The 20,204-nt window shown below is 41.2% G+C and overlaps 2 protein-coding genes across 7 annotated transcripts in view; one reads left to right on the forward strand and one right to left on the reverse strand.

Moving 5' to 3' along the window:
* Positions 1–8,848, forward strand: part of MPPE1 (metallophosphoesterase 1) — a 32,499-nt gene extending 23,651 nt beyond the window's left edge. For all 4 annotated transcript variants that reach the window (XM_080580353.1, XM_080580352.1, XM_080580355.1 and 1 more), the window contains 6 exons: positions 1,127–1,207; positions 3,044–3,152; positions 4,074–4,145; positions 4,257–4,379; positions 5,149–5,289; positions 6,718–8,848. In XM_080580353.1, the coding sequence (XP_080436479.1) occupies positions 1,127–1,207; positions 3,044–3,152; positions 4,074–4,145; positions 4,257–4,379; positions 5,149–5,289; positions 6,718–6,900 (709 nt within the window). In that variant the 3' untranslated portion in view covers positions 6,901–8,848. The remainder of the gene's footprint in view (positions 1–1,126; positions 1,208–3,043; positions 3,153–4,073; positions 4,146–4,256; positions 4,380–5,148; positions 5,290–6,717) is intronic.
* GNAL (G protein subunit alpha L) overlaps positions 8,837–20,204 on the reverse strand; it is a 193,029-nt gene continuing 181,661 nt past the window's right edge. For all 3 annotated transcript variants that reach the window (XM_080580346.1, XM_080580348.1, XM_080580347.1), the window contains 6 exons: positions 19,316–19,389; positions 18,377–18,435; positions 18,017–18,137; positions 17,000–17,130; positions 15,288–15,355; positions 8,837–10,500 (listed from right to left, as the gene is read on the reverse strand). In XM_080580346.1, coding sequence (XP_080436472.1) covers positions 10,354–10,500; positions 15,288–15,355; positions 17,000–17,130; positions 18,017–18,137; positions 18,377–18,435; positions 19,316–19,389 — 600 coding nt within the window. In that variant the 3' untranslated portion in view covers positions 8,837–10,353. The remainder of the gene's footprint in view (positions 10,501–15,287; positions 15,356–16,999; positions 17,131–18,016; positions 18,138–18,376; positions 18,436–19,315; positions 19,390–20,204) is intronic.

The following is a 20,204-nucleotide window of genomic DNA, read 5'->3' on the forward strand; positions in this document are numbered from 1 at the left end:
TGGAAAGCTGTGCAGAGGAAAAAGATCTGGGGATGTTGGTTGATGCTTGTCTGAACATGAGCCGGCAGTGTGCCCAGGTGGCCAAGAACGCCAATGGCATCCGGGCTTGTATCAGGAATAGTGCAGCCAGCAGGACCAGGGAGGTGATTGTCCCCCTGTACTCAGCTCTGGTGAGGCCGCACCTCGAGTGCTGTGTTCAGCTTTGGGCCCCTCACTACAAGGACATCGAGGCCCTGGAGCGTGTCCAGAGCAGGGCTACGGAGCTGGTGAAGGGCCTGGAGCACAAGTCCTGTGAGGAGCGGCTGAGGGCACTGGGGTTGTTCAGTCTGGAGGAGAGGCGGATCAGGGGAGGCCTTATTGCTCTCTGCAACTACCTGAAAGGAAGGTGTGGGGAGCTGGGGGTCGGCCTCTTCTCACAGGTATCTAGTGATGGGACTAGGGGGAATGGCCTCAAGTTGCACCAGGGGAGGTTTAGGTTGGAAATGAGGTAAACATTTCTTCTCAGAAAGAGCAGTCAGGCATTGGAACGGGTTGCCCAGGGAGGTGGTGGAGTCACTGTCCCTGGGGGTGTTCAAGGAAAGGTTGGATGTGGTGCGTGGGGACATGGTTTAGTGGGTGACATTGGTAGTAGGGGAATGGTTGGACCAGGTGATCTTGGAGGTCTTTTACAACCTTAATGACTCTGTGATTCTGTGATCTACACACAACACACCACAGGAATACATTTTAGAACAGGTTTCAGGCTACTTTTGTGCGTTTTGAAGCATATGTGAAGTTGTTCAGGGCTAGTTTTTCTGCATGGGCAAAGTCTTGAAGCTGCTTTTCCTTGTTTTGGGCTTCATTGTCTGCAAAGTGCTTAGTCTAAGCACATTCCCTTTCCCATTTCCTCAGTGTGGAAGAGTGTAAGTGTGCTTGCTCTGCTGTGCTTCGGTAGGATGTCTGCTTACACTGATGTGACTAGGGCAGAATTTCAGAGCATCCCTATGATTTTGCTGAATGAATACGTGATCTAAATAATGGAGCTGTAAGCTGCATGAATGGTCTAAAAACTGCAAAGCAACTGTGTCAGATTATTTATTATAATGCCGATTTCTTACCTCAGTTGTGTTTTTGTTCTGTGACACAGAATGACCGCGTACAAGGTAAATCGATTTGAAAAAATTTTCAACTTTACTTCAGGAAAGCTAATAACTCGAAAAGGAATAAAGTGAGTATATGCATATACAGGTTTTTTTCAATGTTTAGAGTAGTTATTAGTGGGCTAGGAGACCTAAGTGATGAAGAATGAAAACTAGAAGTGAATTTCTGATGAAATAATATGAGAATATTATTAATATGCATAAGTTCTGTTATTATTATTATTTTTTATCTAGCTTGTGATATGTTAAACATGAAACACTTTGAATAAACCCAGAGTGTGATGTGGAGGAGCAGCTTTTGCTTTAAGCTAGGCCAATTTTCTTCTAAATGGAAAAGTACTGAGGAGTCGGAATGAAATTCTCTGGTTTGCGATTTTACTTCCTTGCAGCTGGTAATGACCCATGGCTGTAAACATAGCAGAAGAGTAGGATTCAGTAAAGAAACACAAACAAACCCCCTCTGTGCTTGCAAGTTAAGAGTTTCATTAATTTTAATAACTTCTTTAGTCTGCAGAACTTAACTCTTGTTTGAGGAACTTGGGAGCACAGCAGTTGCTTGTCCACAGGTTTTCCACAGGGTGGGGCAATCATGCACAGGCTGGTTTTGACTTTGAATAGACCTTGTTACAGAGCTTGTTCTCATCGTTGTCTCTTTCTGTAGCTGTCTGTGTGCACCCTTTTGCTACTTTTATATACCATGCAGGAGTCCAATGTGAGAAAACAGTAGTGGGTTTGTGGAAAAGCATTGGCATGATCAGGTTATAATCACTCCTATGAACATAAGATTAAAAAACTAGAAGGTTACACTGGTTCCCTTAATTAAGCAGACATTTAGAATATACTGAACAGATACAGAAATAGTGCTGTCTTCACCCTCTCCCTCCCAAAGATGTATGAGCTTCATGAATGCCCAGTATAATGCTATTGTTTATCATGCAGATACGGGGTCCTCTAGAAATGTATTCTGGCTGTTTAAAATAAAAGTTATGAAGGAATATCTCCATGTCCCCTTCCATAAATCAGCACAGCAGAATTCTTGCTTCCAGTTGCAGATTGCATGTCTAGTATCATATTCATTAACTGAAAAGAGCTGTGTTATTAATGAAATGTTACTGGATAAACTACTTTATAACAAATCTGTGGTATAAAAGCAGATTAGTCTGATGAAAGAGGATTAAAATTTGGGGGGGGTGGGAGGTGTTGGCTAGCATCTCTTAAGTGGAGGCAATCAACTCATTCATGTCTGGTAAACATACTGAGTTGAACTGGAAATACAGCTCTTCCTGCAGTTCTGACTGAGGGACTAAACAGGTACAAATCTTGTTGTAGAAAGTTAAAGTTGGTTTGAAACCTACAAGGAAATCTTTTACAAATATAAACCCATTTTTCTGTGCGAGAAACCACAAAGTATGAGACTGTGTTCAGGGTAGACAGTCAAATGCAGTGCTATATTGCTTTTCAGTTGTTCGAAAGGAATTGAATGTCTAAAGTGATGTCTCTGATGCCTGAAATGTGCGTGGGGAGAGAAGCAAGTTCTCCTTTCCTTCAGAATTCCCTTTAGTTGGCTTCTAACGTTCCACTAAAATACCACGTAAGAATTGATTATAATAATGATAATAAAAGGTGTAAGCATGAAGCACAGCATACAGAATATCGTGCAGCCTAATTAATAACTGATTTATAAAGCAGCCTACCAGGTAGAGAAGTGGCTACGGTATGGATACTCAGGATTTATAACATTGTGGCTTCAGAAGCTGCAATATTCTTTTGTTTTGTTGAGCTGTGTTTGATTTTGGATCACTTGCATTCTATAAAGTAAGGTTTATCCTACATGTGCACGAACAGCAAATGCTTTCCTGTCCTCACCGCTTCTTTCTCCTTGCCCACGCCCTGGTGTTTTCCAGCTTTGTCATAGTGAACAGCGTAGCCATGGAGGGTGATGGCTGCGCTATCTGCCGTACCTCAGAGGCAAAGCTTGTGGCGCTTTCTCACAAACTGAATTGCTCCCAGCAGGTAAGTTTATTAAAGATGTGATTATAGCCAGCAACTTGGCTACTGGAATGGAAATACTGATACTGCAGGAATAGTCAAGATACAACGAAGGGTTTCTTCTGAAAAAAAATCTGCTTCCAATTCGTGTTGTAACTTGTTAGCAAATCTCTCTTCCTCATTTTCACTTATCGTTTTTACCTAACTGCTCACTGTGTTGCTCTGCACTAATGGTGTTAACTTCCTTGTCAGTGCTGCCAACTAGCAGAGGGTGCAATTTCTTCTGTTCCAAGGAACGGCGGAAGTTCTGTAACCCTGCACTTTCTGTGAGATGCATAGTAATCCATGCATTTATATTTTTGCATGTTGTTCTGTCCTATATCCTTTGAACTAGTTTATTGTAGTTTTCTGATTTTACTGGAGTCCTACCTTGATGGCCTAGTAATGTTTTCGTCATATTTTTTCGTCAAATCCAGTTGCTTCTCATTTCATTCCTCTTCCCTTTTTCATAGGCAGACTGGACGCAAGGTAGGCAGCATGATTTACAGGGTTGGCAGTCAATCAGGAAACCACCTCTCAGTGGAAAAATTGTCAGACACTATCTGCGATCTCTCTCAGGCTGCTCCATTTCTCTTTTGCATTGCTTGTGGAAAGATTCACAACAGATTCTACTGTTACTTTCCATGTTCAGAAAGAATGTAACTGTACTCACAGCACATACAGAAATTAAAGCATTGCCCATTGACCCACCGTAGTGGCTCTTAAAATTTCATACAGTGGACAGTATTTAAATACTATACTCTGAGCTGTTACTGCTTTTCTCAAAGCATTAAAAAAAACAGCAAAAAACCAACCCCTCAAAACCTAGCTATCGTGTAATTCCCTTCCCCACCCCTTTGGCATACATAGGTGAAGACAGTATGTGTGGATTGATTTTATTCACAGAACTGGAATCATTCCACCAAAAGATGCAGTGACGTGGAAAAGCTTCCAGCTTCGGAACCAATCCTTTTACAGGTGTGTTGGAGACGGGGTGAGGCAACTTGTTGGCATGTTTTTAGTGTATTTGTTCCCTTTCTAGAAAGGCTGGACCGTTAACAACTGATCCTTGCTTTGACTTTCTCCCAGCATTACCCTCTCTACCGGAAAAGTGATGCTGAATGCAGTGGAGAAGATTCTGCCCCTCCAGGGAAGAAGAACATCCCATTTAAAGAAAAGTACGATGTACTGTCTCAGGAAGCATCACAAAAGGTTTATACATTAGGAGATCGAGTATCGGTGGGTGGGTGGGTGGGAGAGTGGCACCGGTATACGGGTATCTACAGATGAGAACATTTTGGAAAGGATAAATGTTAGCTGAAACAGAGTGACCACAACTGCTCCTGCTTTAATGAGGCCTTTGAGAGGCTGCTTGTTAGAGCTGTTCCCTTGAGGATCATCATGATCATGGCCTTGATTCTGCAGGTGATAAGTCCCGGTGCTCTTAAGTGTGTTGTGCTGCTCTTATCTCTTAGTTTAATGTTTTGCAACCTATGTAATGTGTAGATTATTGACAAACCCAGTAGAAAGTCCAACGCTTTGAAAGTACTGCTCTTGCTGCAATAATAACTGAAGAAAATGTAAAGTCAAAGTATTTCCAGAAAATCTAATGGGCAGTATTTATTTCCTTCTGCATAAATGTCTTTGCTCAAGATTGGCAGTACAAGATTCTCTCTTAGACAAGAAATCAGCATTGCTTTATTAAAAACAAGATCTTTCTATTTGTAATGTCAACAGCATGCTATTGGCTTTGTTTTTCCGATCAGGATGGCCAGAAAATGTCTGGTACTTGTGATAAGGGCTAAAGGGGAGTGATATTACAATATCAACATATGTCTTACTGCAAAACAAAAGTTTATACAAAACACTTGGTAAGATTATTAGAACTCCCATATATTCATTCTGTCAGAAGAAAAAGTGGGTCTTATGCTCAGTTTCTTTTCAGTCATGACTCGCTGTGCTTTACCGTTTTGCTTTCTAGCTGTTATGGTGGTTTCGTCCCCGTTTGATTCTCAGTGGGCACACCCATAGTGCTTGTGAAGTGCTGCATGCGGGGAAAATTCCAGAAATCAGCGTCCCGTCGTTCAGTTGGAGGAACAGAAACAATCCTAGTTTCATCATGGTAAGTTTTAATTTTTTTTTTTTTATTTTTGTCAGATAACTTTCATAAATAAATCAACATGGCAGTCAGCTATATTTTAGAACTGATTCTACCTGTAAAAACAAAAAAAATTAAAAAAAAAAAAATTGCCTACCCACCCAACCCACTCAGTACACTGCATCCACTTTATAAAGTACATCTGTGGGAGCCACGTGTTCCGTGTGGTACAAAGCAATGCTGTTAAAGATCTAATTAGTATATGGGTACAAGCATCTAACAGTTTCTTATAAAGAGGGTGCATTGTAAACTATTGACTTGTAAAAATAATCAGTATTGTGCACTGAACAGTAGAAAGACTCATTTTGCTTGGTTGATTTACCAACTACGAAAACAAGACCGCATCCACCTCAAAGTTTCGCGTGGTGATCATGGTTATCAAACTCGTGCATTAACCACTTCACACAGTGAAAACGTTGGTCACATGCCAATAGTCTGTCTCCTCGTGTCCAATTCACATTTTATACAGTGTGTTGGTTACGCTCTCGCAGGCAGTTCCAGTGCTCAGTATATCCTTAGAGGTAAAACAATTAGTTCCCCAGTTCAAAAATAAAACAGAACTCCTAGAAACTTGGAGTAAGAAGCAAAACCTACAATCTGCTTAGTGTAGTCTGTGACTTGGGCTGGTGGGGGGAGAATCTTTAATGTATTTTTGCTGCCGTTGAGTTTAGGCTGCTTAATACACAGATAGCCCCAAGCTTTTAAATTCGTTTTATGCAACTGTTAGTATTTCTTGTTGAAAAGTACTTCTGTTTATTCCATATTCCTGAGAGTAGCTGCCTTCAAACCACATACGCTCTCTGCACACGCCAGACAGTGCATCTTCACTGCAAAACAAGAGGTTGGCTAATTAAAGTTGCATCATCTTCACTACTGTTTTAAATCAGCCTCAGACTGTTGTAAACTTTAATTAGAAGTCAAGCCAAAACCCAAAGAAGTTCTCTGTTGTTGAAGTTCACGTACACAATTTGGATTAGCCAACGTGTTTTTTGCAGCATGTACTGGGTAGGAGGAGGGTTCGGGGTGAGGAAGGGGCACATTCACAAAACCTAACTTTAGCCTGGGAAGGCTCCTTCCAGGTCGGTTAACAGCAGCTAAAGTTAGGCTTCTCTTGAAGGCAGATCCGATGAGGAGCCCAGCTCTCTGGTTAGATGGAATAGAGGGAAGATTGGCATCTGGGCTAACGTTGGCCTGGTGACTGTTCCAGTTAGTGCCCAGCACCACAAGTATGGGCTCTTCAGCCCCCTGGAGAAGGCACTGGTACTAGGAAACTGGCCCCAACCCTTGCCGCCCAACACAGAATTTAGAAATCGGAGATCTGACAGCCATGGTGTTACTCCTGATTTAGAACCTACTGTAACAGCAAAGTGACAGTCTTCATTTCTTTTCCAGGGCAGCATAACACCAACTGACTTCTCCCTCCAAAAATGCTTCCTTCCATATGAGAGCAGAGTCTTTACTATATACTGTGCAGCAGGTGCTCTGCTTGTAATCCTGATACTAGCTCATTTTCAGCTTCTCACTCCACCATTTTATTTTGCTCAGCATTTAATCAGTAAGCATAAAGCAGTATGAAGAGCCAGACATCTGCATTCAGTCACTGAAATACCAAAGCTGAGAACAGTCAAACATCAGACTATATTCATGCCAGCAAATGACCTAATTTGATTGCTAGTCTGAAGGCAGGTTGCATTTACACATACCATAGAAGTCCTATACAGCTGATATGACTACTACAGGATAAATAATTAACCAAAATGAACGTTTCATGCTGTACAAAAATACTGTATTCTACAATCAAATGAGTCCTTTTCCTGCTATAATTTTTGTATCAAATATGTATATTAAAAGTTTAACTGTACATTATGTAAATCCTATAGCCTCATCACTTATCTGCACTAGTGTCTTACCCTGGTGGAGGCTCAGTCCTGCAAACTGGAAACGTTTCTCTGTTTTATTGCTGCATGGCCCTTCGAATGTCATACGTCTGTTTGTTAGGGTCAGGCAGAAGCTAGATACATCAGCACTGAGAGATGCGGATTTCCGTAACCTTTTTAGGATGTCATATGTAAGGGACTGTAGTTTGGGACAAGAAATCTTCCAGTTCCTGACATATTAAACTGTTAGCTGACTACAATTTGCGGTTATCGTCTACCAGACAACAACAGGAAGAAGCCTCGCAGATCCAGTTTGCTGATACACACCTGAAACCTGCTTAAAAAAAAAAAATTAGGGCGACACCTCAAGCTGCTATTTTTAAAAAGATGTGCTATGATGAGCTTAAAAAAGAGGGCCCTATTGCATCCCAGAGATCTGTGTGGTGAGGGGCCCTCCAGTTGCCGATCTTCTGCAAGAAGGAAGGTCAAATACAGCTGCAGTAACATTATCCTATGCCTTGGCCCTCAGTCTACAGGCAGCTAGGGATAGGAATGCACATTATTTTGGATTCCTGCAGGGCCGCCAAGTTTTGTAAGCTTTATCGTAGAGTCACATTTTGAACTGCACTAGCTCTTTGCTGGGGAGGGAGAGACAGCCAGCTGCGACGCAGCGCGCCGCAGAGCCGGGCCGCGGGCCCCCGCCTGGATGGCAGCACGGAGGATGTAAGGTCTGAGCTCAGCGTCTTTGCGTGCCGTGTCTAAGGGAAGCTGCGACAAATCCTGACCGCTTCTCCCCACCCGCCCCAGAAAAAACAGAGGGGCTGCTGCACACCAGGACCGGTTTTCCTTCTGGCATTCCTGCAGCGGCTGGGAGCTCTAACCTTAACTCTTGGGCTAGGGGTGGTTTTTGAAGAAAAGCCTATCCTTTGTTGTTCGTTCTGTTTCTTTGGCATGGGAAGCGAGGGAATCTTTGCATCTGGGGATTTTGTTTGCTAGCTTAGTCCACCCAGCCTTTTGCTTTCTGGGAAATATCTGCCAACTAAATTGAACTTACACGTATTAAAATATACACCTTTCTGAGAAGAGGAGATGCTCGTATTATAGTATCTAAAAGGGGGTTATTTATCATCAAATAGAAACAAGTACGGAATTTGGCTGTAGTCTGACTTTAAAAGATGACTGATTAAGGTTTCTAACTAGCAACGATGTGTATAGTAAATCATTAATCAAACCTGCTGATTTATAATGCCAATGCTGGGAATGTGTTAGCTCTTAATCTCTCCCTAAATTTAAAATGAAGAGTGGGAATGGTCCGAAGTGTGGTAAAACACTCTATAAAGTAATGTAGTCTAACACTTCTCTAGGTTTCTGTTATTGCAACTGTAATTTTAGACATTTGTACAGGTTATCTTGGACACAGGAAAAGTATATAGTCACAGACATAAAACACCTATGTATAAAATATAAAGCAGTGTTATAGTTACTAAAAAGGACATGCCTTATTGCTACAGCAATTCTTGCTTTTTATATATTGTACTGTACCACAACTTGTTTTGAGAATGTCATTTGCATAAATTATTCAAGTTTGAGAAATATTCACACATTTTGATTCTACAATATTTAAAATAAAACAATTTTCTAATGTGTCTCTTTATTAAAAGAGAAATAAAAATGTCATCTTGTAATTCTCTTAGGCCAGACACAAGGGTTTATACACCTTTTTTCTTCTTTCTCGCTATTTACTTGCACAATGAAAGCCGCTGTTGGTACAAAGATTGAAGAGCTCTATATAATGGTGCTTTACACATTCACAATCGGTCTGTGCAATTGTGAAGTTCTATGAATGACCAAAGAATTACCAAACATATCTTCTAAATATAAAGGAAAAAAAATAAAATCCTTGGTTCCCATTAAAACAACACCAGGTTGCAATTTGGACACTCGAATGAATTCCAATGTTTTAAAGCTGAGACTTCAAAAGAGAAAGGCATGTTTGCTGCAACATCCGGTGACTGTAATACCTTACTTGGAAAGGTAAGTGGTTAATTTGCATAATTTATAATTTTTATACTAAAGAGCATTTTTTTTTATATAAACCAGAAAAAAACCCCTAAACTCTACAGATAAAGTTCTTACCTCCAGTCACTGCTGCAGGTAAGGTTGACATCAAGCTGTACAGCGCAATCAAAAACATACTTACATCTTAGCTCATTTTACAGGTACAGCCATAATCAAGGCACAAAGATCTTCTACAAGTATTTTTCTTCAATAAAGTTGTACAAAATAATATTACATTTTACAGTCTGTACAATATAATAAACCAGCAGTAAAACAAAAAAATATATATAGGGAGAGGACTGTTGTCCAAGAATGATCGGAACTCAAAGGATCATTTGTGGACAGCACAAATAACGTAAGTGAGGGTGGTAAATTTTCTGCCTAGATGCAACAGGCTGAAAAGTAGCTGTAATTCAAATGCCTGAGGTGTGCAGAGACACTTAGCTCCAAAACCCCAGAAAAATTGCTTTGTCTTCACTATTCCTCTCATTATCTACTCTACTTCCTGTGCCAGTAACGGCTTAAAAGAGGAGGTCACTTTATCAGTTGACCTGCAACTCAGAAATGCTAAAAACTGTGACAGAGTAATAAATATTGTGGTGCTGCTACATTGTGTGTCTACTTCCTCAACAGTATTTAATAACCTGATACAAAGTGCATTAATCTTTTTTTCACCCATCAAGTACTCTTCAATGTCATGTTAAAAAGGAAACCCACACAGAGGGATAGGTATGACTTTTAGTGTCATCCAGCTAACATACCAGTTTGAACTGACGTTAACCTGCTGGAAAAAATTTAGCAGGTCATGCTCAGTTAAAAAAAACAAAACCTAAGGGAACAGAGGTAGCCAAAGGGCTTAGTGGAATGACGAAGAAGTGGCATGTCAAAATAAAGCACAAAAATAGTCCCAAAAAGCATGAAGGAAAAACAACCCAAACTTGCTTCGAATCAGCTTTAAGGTTAAATAATTAAAGTAAACAAAGTGAAGAGACTGACATTTCTATAGTATATTCTTCCACCCTGTGTGGGGTAGTATCAAGAGAAAGAGTAAGGAGCAAAGAATTTAAAACCACAGGTTCCACGGTGATCCCCCTCACAAGAGTTCGTACTGGCGAAGGTGCATTCTTTGAATGATGTCTCGACAGTCGTTGAACACTCTGCGGATATTTTCTGTGTCCACTGCACACGTAAAGTGTGGGTAGCAATAATGCCTGCCGTCGCCACTCGCTGTACTTATCCTCTGTGGAAACAGTGAGAAAAAAATGGTAAGGAGATGTTCCTCGCAAGTTTCACCTCCCGGTGACCTGGGGATTTACTGGAGACCAAGAAACCTGGGATACTTTACATAGCATATAACATTTTAAATAAATAATAATAAAAAAAAAGGACATTGGGATGGTCCAATATGAATCACAAATTTGAAACGGAGGGGAAAAAGTTACAGATCCTATTAGGGGATCAGTAGATCAGTACTTTGTAAGAGCCACCTAGCTAGCTATTACTGTTTGTACGTCACGGTACAGCCAACTTGTGCTGCGGCACAAATACCACAGCGCTGCGTTCTGCCATGCATCTACCCCAGGATTGTTTTTTTTTGTGCCATCATGTGGCAAATTTTTGAGCTCTTGAAGACGTGTTATCACTACTGAGACCAGAGCACAGTGGAATTACCTATATGGTGGCTGGGTTCATGTAAAATAATAAAACAAGCACAGAGTCAGCAAACGTCAGACCACTCAGAATTAAATTTTCACAAGGCTACTGCACAACTCGTTAGGTTGCTGACTTAAGCTCCAATGTTATTTTGTTAAAATGCCCCAGGATCTTAAAATATGTTAAAAGTGACAGTTTTGTTCTGTGCAGCCATAGGACTGAGACACATAAATCCTAGTCCAGATACTGAAGACTACATATAGAAATTCATCCAAGATGAAGGCCAGTTGTTGGGATAAACCTTTTTGTAAATCTTTTCAGAATTTTAATACAAATTATAATGGCTAAACAACAAAAGGCAATGGTCTTTTCTCTCTGGCTACACTATTTATTTTTAATACGGTGATTTATTTTACATGTGGGAGTGAGTTTTTAAGCATGTCCAGCTAAAGATATGCAAAACTACTGGCATTTAGAAGCAGTGTTTTACATAAATAGAGCAGTAAGAAGTTGCAGATATTTGCAGGTAAAATTAGATATTCGGCATTAATTAACCAGAGGGCTTTTAAATACGTATTAAAAAATATTTTCTTCTTGCTAAGCTACACTCAGTATCTAGTTCAAGGATTATCCTCATGATAAATATTAATTTAATAACCCATGCAACTGACGGGTAAGATGTTCAGACCATATCTGAAGCATGAAGTACGTTAAATAATAATGAAATGAAAAGTTTTATGAACTACTTCAGTGGTGGCAAAATTCTGAAACAATTACAATTTTGATTGTATTTTTCCACCTGCAGGACACAGGCAGGACACAGTCTCCCAGAATTGTTTGGGGAGATCATTGTCTTGTAAGTTTGGAGGAAATCAGACCCTTAGGGCTGGAAAGATGATGGCGTGCATGGAAATTAACAATGATTAGAAACATTAAGAAGTGCAGCAGTGTTTCTGTTTTTGATGCAACAGCTGCTTTACATCTTTTTTCCCTGCAGATCTATATGAAAGTGGTAAAATGCCACTCATACTGCAGTGAGAGAGCAGGTACTATTTTTTGTTTTTTTTTTCCTTGGAGGAAAAAAAGTTGGCCCCAAACTGACGGTCCAGTCTGCCTCCCAACTGCTGCAGCGCTTCTTCCTTCTTAAATTAGAAGCCCTGGCGAGTTCAGCCCTGAGCTGCTCCAGGATCCTCAACTCTTCACTCTGCTCTGAGAGCTACATCTGTTTACGCAGCCTCCAGCTGCTGTTGCTGTGCTTCCCTCACCCCTTCCAGTGCGCTTCCTTCACACAGCACAGTCTCGGCACGCTGTAAGAGGCACGTTAGCATCTCTGCACGGCATGCATACAGCAGTTGTTTACTGTCAGGATGCAAGAGGGTGATCAGACTGAAACCCTTCCGACCTACGGTTCCATTTTCTGTTTCACTAAAATCATTTTTTCTTTCCCTGAGTGCCTGCTTATCGTGCACAGCCACAGCATCATTCCACTGAACTACAGGGCAGTAAGCTGCCCGCAGTGCTCTGGTGATACCTGGCTACATATAAAGCATGTCAAAGAAGAGGATTTTTAAGATTTTAGTCTTCTTTGTCCCCTGACATTTCTCTCATTTTAGGACATACGAGAGATTTTCACCCCCCAATCAAAACTCAATCTGAAGTTTTACTCAGCACCAGGTCAGAGGGGAAAAATATGCTCTGGGGCAAAGGGAGAACATTTCCTTTCCTAGAACACAAGAGGGAATGCTTAATATCAGTGTCCCTGTACTCCAGGGGTGGGGATGAAAATTTTCAGTGAGGAGCCACGCGCACTAGCCGAGGAAGCTCAGCCTGCGTATTCGAACAGCTGCTCCTACAATTCCAAAATAAAACTTTTTAAAAACCAGAATGAACCAGGGGAGCCGGGCCAATGTTTTACAGGGTGTTACCTTTATACTGGGGATGTATTAAAATAAAACATCACCAGCTGGAGAATCCTGTGTACAAAACACCAAAATTGGGATAGGGAGTGTTTCGAACAATGAGTTCAAAAGAGCTTGGCAGGAGAAAGGATGTACGGAGAGCTTGGGAGGAGAAAGGATGTGCCTGCACCTTCAGCCTGTGTCAAAAGGAAGGAGAATTTCCTATAAAACACATTTCCTGCTACGGGAGATGCTGTCACCAGCTGGGGCAAGTGGCGAGAGCTGCCTGGGAGAGAAAACACCATGGTCGAAAGCAGAGCTGGATTGCCAGCCCTGCAGCAGCAGCGTGCTTCCTGCCAGGCCTCACCCAGTGCTTTCCCTGGTTAAAAATTAATGACTTTGGTTTCATCGGTGCTCGCAGCCGACCTCCCGCTGAAGCCAGCAGACACCATGGGCAGCCACACTGATTCTGAAATTAGCAGCCAATGCATTTTGCCTTCCTAATACTCGTACGTTACCTTGTAGCTGTATTTGTTGGGTATGTTTTTATACTTATCTGCAGGTTGAAAATGATCACCTCTTCTTCCTGTCACCTGGCTAAGGACATGAGACCCCTTCCCCAGTCTATATGCTGCGTATATTTCTCTTGTACCCCCCTCTCCAAAACCACAGCCTCTCCCCAGGACCATTTCTGCTTGGCCTGAGCACCAACCTCTGTCCCTGCTTGGCCCTGTTGTTGCCACCACCAACCAGGCACATTCAGACTCTTCAGACCCCTTACCTGACCAGAAACACCTCACTTGCAAGACTTCCCTTTCAAACTGCCGAAAAGTTTAAAGTAACTGTTCAAATGACTACGTTTCTCTATTTTTTTTCTTAAAGCTGAAAAAAACAAAGCACAAAACCAGGAGAGAGAAACACAAGAATTGCTTATGGAGGAGATGCTCTCTGCCAAGCCTACAGTGCACGGGTGGCACCGGGGAGAAGCTGCTTTGGCCCCACGCCCAAGCCCCGGGAGCTGCTGGCAGGTGCTGGTCCCAGCCCAAACTCTGCTCCTGCACCCCAAACCCATGGCACCCGCGGCTGCAAAGGGCCTCTGCAGCTCTGTGGTTGTTTTTTTATGTGGTTGCAATGCCTACACCCCCTTCCCTCCCTACCCGCTCCGTAGGTGGCCTCTTTATATAACGCACGTGAGTCATCGCAGGTAAGGATCTCGCCCTTGATGTATTTTTTTGGATAATGAAGAAACAAAAAGGTGGGGAGTTTCACCCTGCTCTTCCTCTAACCTGGTTCTCTTGGACCCTCCTTCCGAACTGGACACCCTCGCTGTCTGCCTCACAGCGTGTCGGCATTACTGCCGGAGAGACTTGGCTCGAAGTGCTCTTTTTTTGGTAACTCTTATTTCAGTGCAGTGCAATCTGATGGTTTTCCTCGTAATCCGGAAGGTTAAGGCAGTGAGTGGAAATCCCCGAAGTGTGAACATAATTAATTGCTTCTTTCTCAGTTGTTGATTCAACAGCTGTAAATCCTAACAATACTTTTGAACGCATGACTTTAAATTTCTTAATTCTAATGATTACACTTGTTCTCGTGAACACCCCCATATAGTTTCTGTAAGTAGGGCAAGATTTAAAGTGCTAAGCTTTAGTTCTGGTCTCCGTTACTACTTTGCAGGGTTGGAATGACTCAATATGACTGAAACCATAAGTTATTTTGGACTAAGCCCCTGTTTCTGGTAGGAATGCTGGGCTGTGATTGTGTGACTGATAATTGCCTGTATCTGTGATATGTAGATAACACCTCTTTGGTTCCAGCTTCAGAGGAAATCTTAATCACAAAAATAACTGTGACCAAACAAGTCAGCTTCCTTACTGATTCCTCAGTAGGGCGAGGCAAGCCTCCTAACTCGCACAACAGAGTCAACAATTATTTTTTAAGGATAAAATCTGCTTTCTTGTTCATTCCTTCTTGCCAGCTAAACACTGCCAAAGCCCTTGGAAGACTACAGGTTAAAAAAACAAAAGCTGATTTGCTTGGGTACGTACTGGACTGACATGCAAAATAACCATTCAAGGCAACAGTCAGTGGCATCTTACAGGTAAAGCCAACCACAGGAAATCTCACTAATTTGCAATGGAAATAGTCTGCGGTGTTGCCTTCCCGAGCACAGTGTGACACTGGCAGCACCCACCGTGAGCCTGGCAACGAGCTGGCAGCCAGACACCTGCTTCCAGCTCCTACCTACTTGTTGTGAGGTACTTTGCAAGGCAGGTGACTTTGTTTTAAACGGGCATAAAAACGTGCGAGCGCTGGAGAAAGTTCTGCAAGATGGGCGGATGAAAGGAGTTAGGGAATTGCCAGACATGCTCCTCTCCTTTTAGCTTTCTGCAAAACCCCGTCAGTTTTCCCTAAATAAACTATGCCATCTGCCAGTATTTCCTACGATAGAATCATACATAAGATCAAAATTACTCACTAAAAATTCATCCCGGATGAAGAACTTGGCTCTTGTGACTTTGGGGTCTTCTCCTGCATCTGGTGTTGCTGTTCAATTAAAAATAAATTACATCAGAAACATGAAAACCAAACAATCCTCTGTTTTTCATAATAAAACATTTAATAAGGAGGAAGTAGTTCTTCAATACAGAAATTAAAGCCACAGGAGACTCCTGATACACAGTTCTAAAATGGAAGCATACTGTAAAATCTGAAATAAACTTCTAAACATCTTTCAGGGTCCTGAAAATTTCTGAAACTTGTGCAAGCGTCATTGGTCATACCATGAAGAGGCTTACTCACATCCATAAGTTTGTTCACATAAAAGCAAACCAAATGGGGGTTAGGGTTTGAAGTTTATCAGAAAATCTGACTAGAAAAAGCAGCTGAGCTGTTTGATTTGTGCAACACACAAGCATCTCTGTAAGAAAAGATTCTGAAGGCAGGGATTTGGGTTTAAAAATGGCTAGAGCAAGATTACGCTTGAAAAAAAAGTCATAGTATTAAAAGCTCTTTTACAATGTATCTTTTTCTTCCAGGCCCCAAGTCAGCAGAATTCTTAGATGTATTGCCACTTAAATGTATGAGATTAAATTCTTGTTGAACTGGAGGCTAATTCCTTGGTACTAGTTGTTCGTCATGAAGTCATCTCTATCTAGACCATATAACAACTATATTTACTGTAAGTGTAAAAATCAAACAATGCAGTGAAGAGATAATCTATTCATTTCCCTTTGGTGTGGTTTCTCCTCAACTAAGATACCCCATCAAATGCTAATAAACATAATATTGTAAAGGACAAAATTTATTGGGATATGGAAACATTTTCTACTCTTATCTACAGCAGTAGGCATAAACATAGAGCAGCTGCATAACCAGCGGCATCTTAGGAGTTCAGTGCTGCTGACCTTAAATAACGTGGTCTAAAATTAGAGAATAAATGAACAACTATGGGTTAAAGACAAAGAGCTGCTTCATATGTAAATATTCTGGATCAGTCAGGATATCTGCTGTGAAATCCCACTGAGAAACACGAAAAGCAGCTTTACCCTGACAACTTGCTTACTATGGAAAATGTTGATTTTAACAATTTACCCAAATTCTGTGTATATATGGAGTGTATGCTTGGGAGAGAGATTTGTTTGATAGTGACAAAAGATTTCTGAAAGTCCTTAGGGTTATAAAACTGGGGCCAGGCTAACTCAGATTTTAGGAAAGTTTATTTATCCTCTGCACTTGAAACTCAGTATCATACTCTTGAAATTCCAGACCTGAATGGAAGGTGAAAATAGCTTATTATTTTCACTTCCATAACTTAGGCTGCTGTTGATGGTCAGTGAAGGATGTAAGCCTTTTCTGACAGGTCACCTCAAACCATGCGGCAGGGAAAATGTCATTTGTCTAAAACAGAGGCTAGTGGTCGTGAAGTGCAAGTTTTACTCCTTTTGCTAGACACAGACTTGAAGTATTTGGCAAACAGCCTGCCTGGTATAAAACAGGTGTAACACTCCAGGAGCCTGGACAGCACAGGGCAGAGCAGGCTGCTTTGCCTTGCACATTCCCGTAACAACGTTTCATGTGAAAGAGCTGTGTGTTTGTGCATTTGTGTGTGTGCGTGACAGAGACAAAGAGAGGTGCTGTGGACTGGGCTATGCCAGTTAGCCAAAGCCCTGAAGTGGTGAAAAAACTTACCATCCTCAGGTACGGTGTAATGCGCGTATTCAGGAAAGTAATCTTCAATTTTTGATTTCCCTGCCAAGACTTTTTCAGCCAGCATGTCCTGTTTATTCAAGAACAAAATGATAGAAATGGTCCGTAACCACCTGTCAAAAACAAACCAAATGTTTGGGTTATCTCCGACACATTAATCAAAGAGAACGTATCACATCAATGGAAATTTTATGGACTGTCTCTGCATGGGGTATTTGGAACATACTTCTACAGGAAAAAAAAAAAAAGAGATCTAAAATTATTATTTCAATTGAGTTATATCTGTGCTGGTGGATATATTTATAGGATCTGTATATAAATTTATAAAATCTCCAATAGACATCACTGAAAGGAACGGTCTTCAAACATCGTTTTCTAAACTATCCTTTTGATATCAAGTTGGGAAAATGATGATGGTTCCTGAAAGCACCACAGTCCAAAAACTGACATTTCTGTCTACTTTGTTTGGTTTTGCTGAAGCAAGAGACGAAGTCTGGAAAACTTTGTTCTCCCAGTTGCTCTGTCTTAACCAACAGCTCATCCACAGAAATATCCTGTCTGCTAGGATGACCTGTATGACACCTAATGAATCAAAAGTAAATAATCCTTCTTCTTCCCCAATTAGTGCCTAGCCATCACTGTGACAATGTACCTTTGGGACCTCACTTAATGTTTCTCCTCACTTTACCTTCAGTCAGCTCTCAGTGCAAAGCATCGTGAGATGTGTGTGCTAAAAACTTTTAATTACCTTATCTTACGTATCGTTTTAATTTATTCTCTGCTAGGAACATACTCAGACTCCTATTTGGTTTCATATTCACGTGTCACTCTGGCAGCGGTGGCGAAGCAATGTGTGTCACTGCGTGTGCACCCCGTGACCTGGCCCCACCTGGACATTTTCTGATAGTCAATATGAGTATTTGGTAAAATGAGTCCTGATTTGCAGGGAGTTGAAATGTAGCTAAATTTGCAGGGGGTGAAGAAAGAGGTATATCTTACCTGTTATTCCAGATACTTTTGAAAAGGTCCAGGGATTCCCGTAGTCTGTTTGTGTTATTGTCTTCCCTTATTACCATGTTGTAGCTGCTGCAAGCCACAACGAAGATTATAGCCGTGACATCTGGACAAAGCACACAGAAGGAGAGGAAAAAGAAACTCTGTTACCGCAGCACATACACCTCGGGGTAATACCACCATTACTCCCCGAATTGCCCCAAACACCTGAAGAAAATATTCATAACATTGGATTTCTGTATTAGTGACGCACTACGTTCTCAGCATAAGTAAAACGATATAAATACAAAGCTGCTCACACTGCAGAGTATATTCAGAATAAAACCATGGAATATTTTCACTTACCATTAAAGCATTGAATCCATTTTCTTCTCTCGTCTCTCTGGCCACCTACATCAAACATGCTGTTAAAAAGCCATAGGATGTTATATCACTCATGTGCACTAGGAAAGTCGCATGAAGCATGCAGCACAAGTGTTCATTTTATGAATCTGACAGCTGCAAGGACAGTGGCACTAAAGTACTGCCTGAAGGGAAGAGAGACCTGCGGATGCTGCGCTGCATGTCACAGCGCTGCACCACTCCACCTGCCCCGCTCTGCCAGGAGAACGCTACCATAAAGTGAGAAATACTCTTTTTCCAGGAAAAGTGCTGGCCTTTCTGGTGTGCAGAAACGCACGTGACACATATGGTTGGGGCTACTGCATTGCAAACAAGCACAGGTTTCATCATGTTTCGAAGCATAGTGGAGAGAGTGCATTGTCTACAAGGAGGAGGACATGGGCAGCTCTTCAGTCCATCAGCACTGTCACCTTTTTGTGTGAGAAACAGCGAGTGGAGGTAGCCCGATGGGGAGTGTTTCAACAGAAATTAATGCAAATTAGTAAGATTTTGAGACACAGAGCTTGCAGCCCTCCAGAAGAAGGAAGACATTTAGCTCTCTTTGTTCCACTACACCAACTGTGACTTGTGGCAAGATACCAAGGGCTGAGACCTTACCCCAGAAGTATTTTATGAGTTTACAGTGCTCTATCAACAAACCAGTTGGTAAAAACAGCCCCATGAGAGAGCAGTGATAATATACATGACTAGTATCAGCTTTTTTTTATGAAGTACGAGGCAATTTTACTGGGACCTATTGAAATTGCTAAAAAAACAAACTAAACCAAACAGTCCTTACCCCCTCCCTACACCTCACTTTACCAAGAACAGATGAACACAGACATCTGAACTGAGTTGTTAAGGATTAGTAAGATAATCATAAATTATTACTAATAGACTTACTGGAAATTTACTTTATCTACTTGAAATCTTGTTTCAAAAATCCCTGATGTCAAAACTCTGCATCTTAATAGGTCCTGGAAATGAGAACATGGAAGCTGATTAGTGACATTTTTTTTTATCCTAATTTTCTTTCTAAATGCATGCAATAATATTTTCCATGAAAAGTCTTAGATGTTCCATTTAATTAGAGTTCAATCAGACTTGTTGGTAAACCCGCATTTGTCCATACTGACATGGTAGATACACAAACAACATCTCTGAATTTGGCTTGTGCATACTCTGGAAGCAGAACAATACGCTATGTGTGCTCTCCTTAGTGCACACCGAAACCAATAATTGATTATCATATAATTTTATATGTGATGTGGATAATGAATTCTGAAGTTACATAAAACTAAGAAAAATATGTTGTTCATGTTGTAAAGTCAAGTATTCAAATGTTAGAAAACTCCAGATTTACAGTTGCCCAGGCAACCTTAATTCTGCCCTCTTTTGTACTGAATGAGACAGGAATCCTATCGAAATAATAGCTTGTGACTAAGTAATTAAAGCTCTATTACAGTGCACAGGGGAACAGAATTTAGGCTGCAGGTGAATTTGGCATTTCGTTCTTATTTTTCATGCTAGCAGTACTTTACACTTAAATAACATTCTTTTAATAATTAAAAAAATATAATTTCCTGCTTTCTCAAAGGAAGTAGGTAAGAACAATTTATGATGCATACCTGAAGCAACTAGCTCTCCCTGTGCCATTACCATCACTAGCAGGATTTTTAACCTTGACTATCCAGCACTGCTGCTGGAGCAGAAGTTTTCTGCCTGCCAAACACCGAAGGCCTCTTCTGATCTTCAGAGACATAGGGCATTTCTTCCCAAAGGAAACGTCAGG

The sequence above is a fragment of the Anser brachyrhynchus genome (genome assembly GCF_964034855.1).
Source record: "Anser brachyrhynchus genome assembly, chromosome: 2".
NCBI lineage: Eukaryota > Metazoa > Chordata > Aves > Anseriformes > Anatidae > Anser > Anser brachyrhynchus.